General features: G+C 41.2%; 1 protein-coding gene across 1 annotated transcript in view; it reads right to left on the reverse strand.

The window, feature by feature from the left end:
* lhx3 (LIM homeobox 3) overlaps positions 1-14,117 on the reverse strand; it is a 60,762-nt gene that overhangs the window by 5,803 nt on the left and 40,842 nt on the right. The window contains exon 5 of the mRNA XM_063074164.1: positions 13,957-14,108. Coding sequence (XP_062930234.1) covers positions 13,957-14,108 — 152 coding nt within the window. The remainder of the gene's footprint in view (positions 1-13,956; positions 14,109-14,117) is intronic.

The following is a 14,117-nucleotide window of genomic DNA, read 5'->3' on the forward strand; positions in this document are numbered from 1 at the left end:
TGCTTCATTGAGTGATGCACTGTACTTAGAGGCCAGCAGAATGCACACAGTTTGTCAGCTGTGACATGATTTTTAGCATTTCTCACCTCTGAGTCAGACTGCAGAGACTTCAGGGCCTAATCCAGACTGACACAATCAAAATACTAGAGGAACATTGAACAGCCAGGGTGGTGTGCATCAGATGCAATGTTAAACTGAGGACCCATCTAACCACTGGAGCAAGCAAGTGGTCAGGGTCCCACGTTCTGGCCAGAAAGATAACCAAAAAGTATTTTTGTGTCATTGTCACATAGCTCATTGTGAGATCTTGCTTTGGTCAAATTGATCATGGTATTTCCTATATTGAAAGATTGATTACACTGGACAAAAGATTTGACTACCTTTGGATTTTGGGCTGCTGATCATGAAAATCACCATGAAATTTCCCTATCACACACCATTTTTTTTTAAAACTTGCTTATATTTGTTATTTCAATTCATAATTTGTCAGAATAGCTGATGGCAAGATTAAGGACAGCTTTCTTATTGGTCCATAAATCAAACAGGTCATCAGTGACAGGCAGTTCAAAGAACTTCTAGTGGGACCAGAGAAAATCACATGGAAGGCATTCAAGGATGTTGCTGAATATTTTCTTGGCAACTACAGAGCACCAGACTACGCACAGCTGGTTAACAAAATGCTTCAAGCATACAAATCTATGAAGTGCAACATGTCGCTAAAGATTAATTTTCAGCATTCGCATTTAGGCTTCTTCTGGGCAAGTCTTGGTGCTGTCAGTGATGAGCATGGTGAAAGGTTTCACCAGGACATTACAGTCATGGAGAAATGGCATTCTGGCAACTGGAATCCATGAATGCCGGCTGATTATCATTGTATATTTAATCGAGAAGCCTCAGACACTGAGTACAAATGTAAATCATCAACAAAACATGTTTAGCTTGGTTGAACTATTGCAAAGTGTCATCACTGTTATGCAATTAAATGCATTATACTCAATAAAAGTTAATTTCTTGTTTTTTTCAAATTCCTACGTGATACAAGTAGTCTGAAATTATACTGGTGTTCAGCTTCAAGCACTCTATCAAAAAAAAATTCTGACAGGGCAACACTTTCAAAAACTTTGTTGTCCAGTGTTATATATGTTAGATCTTTCATGGACTGTGAAGTGTTTTGTGATTTCCCAAATGAATTTGAATTAAAGGCAAAATATAAGTAGAGACCTTTTTTCTTCAACTATTGCCACAAGTTTAACATTCATACTCTGGTAGGCCCAGATGTCATTTGTACCTTGCATATAAAGTTCAGTAAAATTCTGAGTTCTTCATGTTGGTAGGTTAAATGGTCATTGTAAATTGTCCTGTGATTCGGCCAAGGGTTAAATCAGAGGACTGCTGTGCAGCACAGCTTGAAGGGCTGGAAGGGCCCTATTCCATACTGTATCTCAATAAATACAAAAATGGATCATGACATTTTCAGTCCAACTGTCCTTCTCAGATGGAGAGGAACACTGTGTCCTCATTCACCAAATTATACTTGTCTACCATCTGCTGTTACTCACAGAACCAGAGCAATGCCAAAACATTTAATGAAAGCATTTAAGCTGAGGGTTGGTGTCTTACATTTCACAGTCATTTAAGAACAGAAAGAGGATGTTCAGGTCCTCAAACAATGTTTTGACACTCAGTTCAGTCACTCCAGGCTAACCCAAGTTAACAAGCCAGCCTAAGTTCTGAGCAGAGTACTTAGGTAAATCCAACGCAGGGTCTAAACACAGAACATCAACTGACCCCCTGTCTCCCGAGGTGCTGCCCGACATGCAGATTTTCTCCAGCGGCATGTTTTTAACCCAGCTAAACAAATTCTGGGGAGAGTTGAAAGCTTATATAGTTCTTGCCAGATTTCCAAGGCAGTTGTGGCCATGAAAAGTATTTCAAGAATGGTCAGGCATTTCTTTGCAGAAGGAACCCAAGAGCTTTGAAAATGGTCAAAATCTAGACAAAACTACTGCAATAGTCAAACTAGTCCAAATCTCACAAAGTGTTTTTGTTTTTCTTTGTTTTCTATCCATTATGATCCATAATTTGTTTAATAACCTGATTTTATAATTTAACAAAGGTCTTCTGGAAGTACATCACATTTACTGTTTCTCCCATATCTAATCTACTAGTTAAACTTCAAACCACTCTCAGATTTGTAAAACATGATTCAATTTTATAAATCCATGTAGGCCCTGCCCTAACTTAATATAATTTTTTAAATGCTCTCCTATCACTAATTTAGTAATGGATTCTAGTATTTATCCTACTGACGTCAGGTTAACTGGTCTACAGTTCTCAGTTTTCTTTCTTCTGTCTTTATTTAAATATTGGGAACTATGTTAGATTCTACAGTATGGATTTTCAAAGTTCATTGATTTTAAAGTCTTTTCTTCACCACCTTTTAAAAACCTTTGGTTTTCCAATGTACAGTAGCAATCACACCTCATAACTTCATGTCTTGCTTCACGTAGCATTAGACTTTATTTAGATTTTGGCTTCAGACTGAATTAAATCACTTTCAATCTTGGTATGAAATTTTATCCTAGAATAATAGAATCATACAGCATAGAAACTGCCCCTTTTGCTCACCATGTTCATGCTAATTATCAACCACCTAACTCTCCCAGTCCCCATTGTCCAACACTTAGCCCTTAGCCTTCTATGCCAAAGTGCTTCATGTGCTTATTTAAATACCCCTTAAATACTACGAGACTGCCTGTCTCCACCATTCCCTCAAGTAGTGTGATCCCAATTTCAACCATTCTCTGGGTGAAACAAAATTTTCACACCCTCTCATGCATCTTGACTTTACTCATGGCCCATGATTATGGACCCTTTCAATAGTGAAATGATTCTCACTATAGAATCTAGGTACACTCTCAGTCAGGTTCCCCCACAACATTTTCCACTCCAGGGACAACAAACCCAGCATCTCCACACTCTTCTCTAGGCTGAACCACTCCATCTGAACTGACATTCTGAAGACCTACTTTTGCCTTCTCTCCAGTGCAACTGCATCCTTCCTCTACTGCAGTGACCAAACCTACACACAGTACTTTAGCCAAGGCCTGATTATTTTGATATGGTTGTACAATAATACCACCCCCCCACACACTTTTATATTCAGTGCCCTGGCCAATGAGAGCAACCATCCCATACGCCTTCTCAACTACCTCACTTAGCTATGCTGCTGTCTTCAGAAATCCTTTCATATATATATATATAAATGGAGAGAGAGAGAGAGAGAGAGAGAGAGAGACACACACACACAAAGGGTGATTAATAAGTTAGTGGCCTAAGGTAGAAGGAGCTGAGTTATTAACTTTAAACTTTCTGCATAATCACTAAAGAGTTGAACTGCACGTGCATATAACAAGAGCTGTATAACTCACCTCCTTCTCTACGAACTTATCAATCACCCCTGCTGTGGACCACTTTCTGGAGGTTCAAGACGCCGACTTCTACAAAGAAGGGATCCGTATGCTCCACAACCGCTGGACTAAGTGTGTAAATGTAGGAGGGGACTATGTTGAAAGATAAATGTGCTAGGTTTTCTAAAATTGACTCCTTCCACCATAGGCCACGAACTTATCAATCACCGTGTGTCTGTGTGTGTGTGTGTGTGTGTTTGTGTGTGTGTGTTTAACGAGCACGGTAACGAGCCCTGATGGCCCAATGATCCCATGCCCCCATGCCACCCATTTACATACATGTAACTAATTAACCAACCCGCACACCTTTGAAATGTGGGAGGAAACCTGAGCCCCCGGAGGAAAACGCACTCGGTCACGGGGAGAATGTACAAACTCCTTACAGACAGTGGTGGGAATTGATCCTGGCTCCCTGGTACAGTAATAACGTTATGCTAATCAATACACTGACAGCTGGTGGCATAGTGGCATCAGCGCCGGACTTCAGAGCAAAGGCTCCCGAGTTCGAATCCAGCCGGCTCCCTTGCACGTTTCCCATCCGTGCTGGGTTGAGCATCGAGCCAGCAACTCGACCTCGTAAAAATAAGAAAGCCTGCTAAAAAAAACACCGTCATGACAGCATCCTGATGACTCCACTCGGAGTTAAGGGCTTTCTTCTTCTTCTTCTTAATCAATATACTACCATGCCACCCCTTACTGGTTTTCAGAATTGAATTATATTGGCCATTGCTCTGTCCATATTGCCAATTCACCATATCTCCTACACTTGCATGCAGACCGTAAATGTATATAGTTAACAGCAAGGGTAGCGATACCAGTCCCTGTACTACACAATTGGCTTTCAATAACCAGATTATTAATGAATCCTAGCAACTCACTTAAAACGCTGGCGGACTCAGCAGGCCAGGCAGCATCTATGGAGAAGAATAAACAGTTGATGTTTTGGGCCGAGACCCTTAAGCAGGACTGTATAAATGAATCCTTTCTGATTGCACATTATTGATCTCTGTCATTATCTTCATGCCACAGAATATGCCAATAGACCCATTCCCCAAACTGTTCTGGGATCATCCTCCACAAATGGTTCATGGAGAAGGCTAACCAGTGTTTTCTTTAGGCACCTATGAGTAGGTGCCAAAATTGTAGACTTCTCAGGGTTGTCACCACCCCAAGAACATGCTTACGGTATCAGTACAGGTATGTGATACAAATAAACTGATGACAGCTGATTGTGAAGATGCCCCTGGATATTTCATTACCATTGCAACAACGGTTAGAGGTTCTGGTCCTATTATTCAAAACTGCTAGGGATGAGACAGAGTGCAACTTTCAACCATTGAATGATACATTGATGTTAATGTGCTTTCATTGAACAGGTTGATACATTGCAAACTTAAATTGACCAGTTTATACTATCCATTCTAAAAACAGTTAAAGTTCGATAATCTGCTACCTCGAAGTTCAAAATTCATGGTGAATACAAGATAGAATCAATGAAAGGTTGCACCCAACAAGACAGACAAAAAATCAAGAACATGAGAAGGTCTGTAGATGCTGAAAATCCAAAGGAGCACACACAAAATGCTGGAGGAACTCAGCAGGTCAGGCAGCATCTAAGGAAAAGAGTAAACAGTCCATGCGTCAGGGCGGGACCTTTCTTCAGGACAAACAATCAATGTGCAACAGACAAAAAACTGTGCAAATAAAAAAAAATAATAATAAATAAGTAATCAATAAATATCAAGAACATGAGATGAAGAGCCCTTGAAAGTGAGTCCATAGGTATGGGAACAGTTCAGAGATGGGATGAGTGAAGTAATCCCCATCAGTTCAAGAGCCTGATAGTTGTGGGGTAATAATTGTTCCTGAATATGATGGTGTGGGTCCCGAGGCTCCTGTGCCTTCTTCCTGATGACAGCAATGAGAAGAGAGCTTGGCCTGGATTGTGGCGGTCCTTGATGATGGATGCTGCTTTCCTGCGACAGCGTTCCATGTACTCTATAATGTGCTCAATGGTGGGGAGGGATTAACCTGTGATGGACTGGACCATGTCCACTACTTCTTGTAGGATTTTCCATTCAAGGGCATTAGTGTTTCCATACCAGGTCATGATACAACCAGTCAAAATACTCTCCACCACACATCTACAGAAGTTTTTCAAAGTTTTAAATGACACGTCAAATTTGTGCCAGGTTGAGACCCTTCATCAGGAGTGGAAAAGAAGCCAGAATAAGAAAGTGGGAGGAGGGAAAGGAGTATAAGCTGGCAGGTGATAGGTGAAGCCAACTGATGGAGAGGATAGGTGGGTGGTCCAAAACGTTGACTGTTCCTTCCTCTCCATAGGTGAAGCCTGACATGCTCAGTTCCTCCAGCATTTTGTGTGTGATACTCTAGATTTCCAGCATCTTCAGAATCTCTTGAGTTTGAGTTTTACTGTAACTAAAAAAAAAGATGGTTTCAAATGTGAATCATAATTGGTGCAAAACTGAAAATAATAAAGATTACAGTGATCAAGCATACAATCACATGGAGACAGGAAACGGAGCACAACTGCCCTTCAAATGTCAGTGAAACAGGAGCATTTGATCCAATTTATACCATTATCAGCCCCAAAATGGATTCCAGCCTGGCAAAGTTGTGCTACTCAGTTCAAGAGTCAGCTCTCTCAACTAGAAGGTCTCTGTACTTAAAAGCGGGAAGACAAGTTTCCCATTCTATAAACGTCTCAATCAATGACAAGGACCTTTCAGATATGTTCAGTGTATCCGAGACCTCTGCGTGCACTTTCCAGGACACGTTTCACACTAATACAGGTTTATTCTTTATGGAGTATCAAATATATGAGAATCAACCAGCCGAATACTGCTATTTCAGATTCTGTAAAATTCATATCATTGCTGAACCCTTGTGGTTTAATAAATACAAATTCTTGGCAGCGTAGCTGAATGGTGGAGGAATCAATCATTAGAAATGGCCTGGACAAATTTTTCTGCATTCTATTAGTAGCACAACATCAAGCTTAATTCAAAATATCAGTTCCCTCCTCATACAATGGCTCTCTGAAGTCAGGTCAAAGTCCCAGTGACAGTATTACATTGCAGCATTAGTGTCCTAGCAAAGCTGAAAACCACTGCATTATCCTAATCCTTCCTTTACGTTGTCGTGGTTACAGCTGTATGCGGTCATCAGTACTTTATTTTCCCCACCATGAACTTTGCAGAAAGCCGTCTACTTAAACACATAACCCTTGGGTTAGTCCTTGGGCACCAGATCAGCAAAGATAATGAAAATAATCTTTTCTCCCTGCTTGTAATTGGAAATGGTTTTGTATTCTAACTAGGATGTTGAAAGGGTAGTGCTTCACAATGTGCTATGACTAACAGGTTAATTCTCTCATTTATTACAAATAAACTCTTTCCAGGCATCATCCCCGAAAAAGATGGCAGAGTTTGATATTGGACCATTGATTATAATCGATACCTGTACCCAGCTGGAAGCCCAGGAAGAATTCATTAGCCAGGAAAGCACTTGACCCTTTTTTTCTCATTTAGTGTTTTAAATCAATAGGACCTTTCAGTGAACAATCCTCAAAAAGAATGTATATTTGGCTATTCATGCTGAGTGTTTACAACTGTACATCTCATTGAATGTTTAATCATTATCAATGTGTGCAGAGAGCTCCAAACCTTACAGCAAAGATGACCTTCAGTGTAAACCGTGGACAGTCACTGTAACTAAGCACTCACTACTGGTACTATTGCCAGAACTGAGCAACTCAGCAGCAAGTTCATGATAAGCAGGGATACTGATCCATTAAGCTGGTTTCTTTCCATAGAAATATACATTCAGTTGCCACTTTATTAAGCACCTATAGATATTGAATCAGCCAATCATGTGGCAGGAACTCAGTGCATAAAAGCACGCAGACATGATCAAGAGGTTCAGTTGTTGTTCAGACCAAACATCAGAATGGGGAAGTAATGTGATTGAAGTGACTTTGACCAGGAAATGATTCTTGGTGCCAGATGGCATTGTTTAAGTATCTCAGAAACTCCTGTTGAATTATTGGGGGTTTTCATGCGCTACAGTTTCTGGAGTTTACGGAAGAATGGTGTGTAAAACAAAAAAAAAACATCCAGTGAGCAGCAGTTCGGTGGGCAAAGGAAAAAAGCCTTGTTAATAAAAGAGGTCAGAGAAGAACAGTCAGACTGGTTCAAGCTGACAGAAAGGTGACAGTAACTCAAAAAAACATGCATAACAATGGTGGTGTGTAGAAGAGCATCTCTGAATGCACAATACATCAAAGCTTGAAGTGGATTGTTGGCATCTGCAGAAGACCACACTGGGTTCCACTCCATGATGTCACTGCTGTACCTAATAAAGTGGCCACTGAGTGTACATCCTAAGAAATGTATATATGCATAAAGGTCTAAGATTATAGAGAAATTTGATAAGGTAGCCACGTGGAAAATATTTCCATCTTTGCCTGAGACTAAACCTCGGGAATATAAATTAGGATCATTGTTAATGCCATGAATACCAAATTCAAATTTACTAATGATATCACTGCCGTTGGCCTGATCAAAGGTGGTGCTGAACCAGCATAGAGGAGGAAAATTGAAAGTCTGGCTAAGTGCTGTGATAACAGCAACCTCTCACTTAATGTTGGCAAGACCAAGGAGCTGATTACAGACTTCAGGAGAAGGAAGCCAGAGGTCCATGAGCCAATCCTCATTGTAGGATCAGAGGTAGAGAGCGTTAGCAACTTCAAATTCCTTGGTGTTATTATTTTGGAGGATCCGTTCTGGGCTCAGCACAAAAGTGGAATTATGAAGAAAGCACGGCAGCTCCTCTACTTCCTTTGAAGTTTGTGGAGGTTCAGCATGACATCTAAAATTTTGATAGACTTCTATAGATGTGTCATGGAGGGTGCATTGATTGGCTCCAGCATAGCCTGCTGGTATTGGAACACCAAAGCCCTTGAATGAAAAATCCTACAAAGAGTAGCGGATACGGCCCAGTCCATCACAAGTAAAGCCCTCTCAACCATTGAGCACATCTACGTGAAAGACCATCGCAGGAAAGCAGCATCCATTATCAGGGACCCCCACAACCCAGGACACGCTCTCTTCTTGCTGCTGCCATCAGAATGAAAGTACAAGACCCTCAGGACTTGCACCACCCAGTTCAGGAACAGTTACAACCACTCGACCACCAGGCTCTTGAACCAAAGTGGATAACTTCATTTGCCCCATCACTGAATTGTTCTCACAACCAAAGGACTCACTTTCAAGGGCTCTTCATCTTATGTTCTCAAACTGTATTGCTTATATATTTATTATTATTGTTTATTCTTTTTCTATTTGCAGTTTGTTGTCTTCTACACTCTGGTTGATCACCCTAGTTGGGCAGTCTTTCTTTGATTCTCTTATAGTTATTATTCTATAGATTTGAGTATGCCTACAAGAAAATGTATCACAGGGTTGTATATGGTGACATATACATACTTTGATAATAAATTTACTTTGAACTTTCATAGATCCAAAAGGGAATTTAGGAGAAATTTCTTTACCCTGCGAGTGTGATGCTTGCTACCACATGAATAAAGAAAACAAGAGAGAAAGGAACAGGAGATTGCATGGATGAGATTAGATGAAGGGTACAAGAAAGATAAATGGAGCATCAGCCCACAAACTGCTATAATGGTTCTGCTTTGCAAATGTTGTTATAACTTCGTAATCACTAACCACTTAGAGTCATAGAGAAGGACAACACAGAAACAGGCCCTTTGGCCCTTCTTGTCCATTCCGAAACCATTTAAGGTGCCTACACCCATCAACCTGCACTGGGACCATAGCCCTCCATACCCCTACCATCTATGTGCCTACTGAAACTTCTCTTAAATGTTGAAAATGAGCTCCTATGCACCACTTGTGCTGGCAGCTCATTCCACACTCCCACGACTCTGTGTGAAGAAGTTTCCCCTCATGTTTCTCTTAAACTTTTCACCTTTCACCCTTAACCCATGACCTCTGATTGTAGTCCCACCCAACCTCAGTGGAAAAACCCTGCTTGCATTAACCCTATTTATTCCCCTCATAATTTTGTATATCTCCATCAAATCTCCTCTCAATCTTCTACATTCTAAGGAATAAAGTCCTAACTGATTCAAACTTTCCTTATAACACTTGGCAAGGTAAATCACCACTTGCCTTATAGAAACAGAAAGCCTTGAATGATTGCAATTTAGAGACAGTATTATGAAGTCAGCATACCAGATTATTCAAAGTTGCTGTGCTGCTGAAGATTGCTCAGTTTGAACACCAGCAGGCTCCCACGGTAAGGGGGCAATAGAAATCACCTCCCCCTCATAAGACCCCATCATTCTGGACCCAGCCTGCTATCTGGAGTTACTTTTCCCAGATAAGGTCAGCTGAAGGGGTCAACTTCAGATCCCGGAGTCATCTCATGAGATACAGTGAGTCCTGTAAAGTGACTAGGCCTGATGTATCACATCTCGGCGCTCAGCCGCTGCTGTGTCCTGCTATACTTTGCCAGCTGTCAAAGATTTCTGAACAGTTCAAAAGTCTCTTTAGTCAGCAAAGCTATTCAGATTCAAAAGATTCAAAGATCCAGAGTACATTTATTATCAAAGTACGTATGCAGCGTTCAGCCCTGAGATTCGTCTTTCTGCAGGCAGCCATGAAAAAAAGGAACATCATGAAACCTGTTCAAAGAAAATAGCGAACACCTAACGTGCAAAAATAGAACAAATCGGGCAACTGGCAAAAAAACGATTTAATTAGTTAAAATAAATACATTAGAAGTGCAAAACAATAGAACACTAACAATTAATATTATTAAATACAATAATGTAAAGCAAAAGGCCTCACTTATCTTTTCCCATTGGTTTGGTGCCTCCATTCAAATGACATATAACTGAGGAGCCAGGTGCAAAGTATACCAGGCCCTTTGACACACTAGATTCAATGGTGTGTCCAGAATTAGCATGGTCAGTCTGATCACAGGCAACTGACCTCTACCTCATCCATATTGGTGAGGAACTTTTGAGCAGCTGTGGATCAGTGGGCCCTCTACCTGTTCCCATAAAGTCCCGGCCAGCCGGGAGGAGTTGAGAATGTAATGGCTTAACCTGTACTTAATCGTTCACCTGCACTATGCTTTCTCAGTAGCTTTTGCTCTTTATTCAGCATTGCTGTTGTTTTACTTACTTCTACCTTAATGCAGTGTGTAATGATCTGATCTGTAGTGAGCAAGCCAAGCTTTTACCTCTATCATGGTACATGTAACAATAATAAAGTTCAAAGTAAATTTATTATCAGAGTATGTATATGACACCATATACTACCCTGGAATTCATCTTCTCACAGGCATTTACAAGAAAACACAATAGAATTTATGAAAGACTATTAAATAGCAAAGACTGACAAACAAGGTGCAAATGACAAATTATTCAAATAACTTTAAGAACTGTAAATAAATAATACTGAGTTTTAGCATCCTTGAAAGTGAGTCTGTAGGTTGTGGAATCAGTTCAGCACTGAGGTGAGTGAAGTGATCCACATTGTCTCAGGAGATTGATGGCTGTTACTGAACCTCGTGTATGGGACTGAAGGCTCATCACAAAACAATACCAATACTGGCCCTTCCTCAGGTATTAAAAAATGTGGATGGAAAAGTATTTAATAGTTAATGTGGAAGAAGGTAATTGGCAAGATTTTCATTTCCTTTGCAGCAGACCTGAAACCATGCTCCCAGAGATAACATCCCAGGAATTTCCCTCAAATACACATGAATGGCGATGGTACATGGTTTAATTTGTGCCTCTGTATACTATGTGAATGAAAAATGCTGGCATTGGAAGTGGGGAAAAGGCCTTTCCACAGTCTGAGGGAATGGTCACTGACTTAAAACTTTAACTCCGTTCTCCCTCCACGGATGCTGCCTGACCCAATGGGAATTTTCTGCTTTCTTGTAGATTTATATTTTTCCTTACAGATTCTGCTTTTACTGCAGACTTCTATCATCTGCAACAGTTTGACTCCCACCGCGTGTTACCTGAACTGATTAAGGCAGCAGCAGCTTGGGCTTATTTTGTGACTTCTCCGAGGAGCTGAGGATGTATATCCACAGTGAGACTGAATTCAACACAGCATGCAGGGAAAGGCACTGCATTTCTAAAGCTCACTGCACAAATCATGGTTCAATAATTATTGTAGTACATTTTCAGAATTATTTGCATTCAGTGAAATGTACATTGTAATTTATAAAGCATTAAATAATCAAATAGAGCCTCCAAAAAGACCATAACCTTGTCACTGGGTTTGGAGCCTTGCTTACCTCAATGACCCAGAGATCTATGTTGGCTGGGGTCAGGGCTTTAAGCTTTGGCTCTTGGTAGGGTCACCCATGCCAAACAGGTCAAAGGGTAGAGGCCAGGCGAAGAGTGGTCCATCATTCTCCAGGTTTGGGGTTCAGCTCAAGGCTAACAACCTTACCAAATTTGTTACGGAAACAGCAATGGTTGTAGGGTAATGGCTTTTCCTGAACCTGGCGGTGTAGGACCTGGGACTGCTGTTCCTCCTTCCTGATGGCAGCAGTGAGAAGAGAGCATGGCCTGGAATATGGGAGTCCTTGATGATGGATGCTGCTTTTTTGTGGCTGCATTCCTTGTAGATGTGCTCAGTGGTGGGTTAAAACATTCTCCACATGATATTACATCTAAGTATGAGGCTATTTCTTTACCAGGTAAAATAGAAGAGAGAGGCATTTTAAGGTGTGAGAGAAAATTCAGACAGACTTTGGTGACTTGGGACATGAATCCTAGAAAATCTAGTATGGGACACAATTAAAAAAGCAGATATTATATTGCTCCCTTTAATGGAATGACGGGAGGAGATAGATCCTTGATCAGGCCAGATTCAAACATTGAGGAAAGTTTTGGTCTGCTCACCAAGAAGGGATATATCTACTTTAATGAGAGTGTAACAAAACTTCCCCTGATAGAGATGGTGCATGGAGTGTTGATCACTGTGATGTGTTGTCCTGATGGGGAAGGTTGAATGGTCTGGGCTGGAATAGCTTAGATATTAGAGGCATGAAGGATAATTTCACTGAAACATATAAAATGATTAAAGAGATGGCCAATATGGTTGCTGGGAGGATGCTTCCCTTGGCCGGTTGATATGTAACCAGACAGCACTGTCTTGGTACAAGAGCATTTGGGAATTAAGTGAGAAATTTTCTTCATTCCAAATCAGAGGGCTGGGAATATTTAGATGAGATTGAGACTAAAAAGTACCTGATTTGTTGACACTAAAAGTTACAGGAGTCGTGGAATATGAAACATGGTTGTATTTAACTTTCGTTCAGGTTCATGGGCTGAGTGGCTTCTCCAGATTTCTGAATTTGTTCAAAATGGTCACTGCTCTAAACTCCAAAGAATATAATCTTTCTCCACCTTTTTCTCTTTCTGGAAATGCCTGGAATCTCATGTGTAGAAACAGCCAGTCATCTACAATCAGTGGCCATTTTATTTGGTACATCTGTACAGCTGCTTGTCAATGCAAAGAACTAATCAGCCAATCATGTGGCAGCAAGCTAATGCATACCATGGCTTCTCTTCTGCACTCTGGCCTCTTACCTTTTCTCACCTGCTTATCACCTCTCCCTCAGTCCCCTCCTCCTATCAGATTCCTTTCTCTCCAGCTCATTAACTTTTGCACTCACCTGGTTTCACCTATCACCTTTTAGCTAGCCTCCTTCCCCTCGCCCACCTTTTTACTCTGACGTCTTCCTCCTTCCTTTCCAGTCCTGACGAAGGGCCTCGGCCCGAAATGTTGACTGTTTGTTCATTTCCGTAGACGCTGCCTGACCCGCTGAATACCTCCAGCATTTTGTGTGTTGCGAGAGGTTTGGTTATTGTTCAGATAAAACATCAGAACAGGGAAGAAATGTGATCTAAGTGACTTTGACCAGAATGATTGTCGGTGCCGGGGGTGGTTTGAGTATCTCAGAAACTGCTGATCTCCTGGGATTTTCACACACAACAGTCTCCAGAGTTTACAGAGAATAATGCAAAAAAGCTGGAGACTTTTTTGCAGTCTTATGATTCTTTTTAGTATTCTGTGTTTTTCGCCCAATCTTTCTCGGTTTTTTTTTGTGTGCAGGGGAGGGGGATATTGGGGTCAGTGTGCCTGTTCCATCTTTGTTCATTTATTTGTGTGGGGAAGAGGGATTTTGGGGGTTGATGATAGTGCTGCCCTTCTATCGTGGCAATCTGGAGAAGGAAAAATTCATAGTTGTACATTTGAACACTTGAACTAACTCTCTGACTTTCTTGATGCTGACAGACCTGTTTTGTATCTCCTGCAATTTCTCTGCTCTTATCTCCCGCAATTTCTCTGCTCTTATCTCCCAGCCTCCACTTTATTTCTAAGAGAAGGCGGTAACTGCATGCCCATACCTGGACCACTCGCATGTCCAGCCCGGTTTCGGACGAAAGCTGCTCCCTCACGTGGCGAGCTGGTTTGGGCGAGTTATTGTAGGCGTTCTTCAGTGTCTCCAGCTGTTTGGCAGTGATCGTGGTCCGCGGCCTCTTGGCATTGGTTTCGGCTTCTGAAAGGA

This window comes from Mobula hypostoma, chromosome 21 (assembly GCF_963921235.1).
Source record: "Mobula hypostoma chromosome 21, sMobHyp1.1, whole genome shotgun sequence".
In the NCBI taxonomy this organism is placed as follows: domain Eukaryota; kingdom Metazoa; phylum Chordata; class Chondrichthyes; order Myliobatiformes; family Myliobatidae; genus Mobula; species Mobula hypostoma.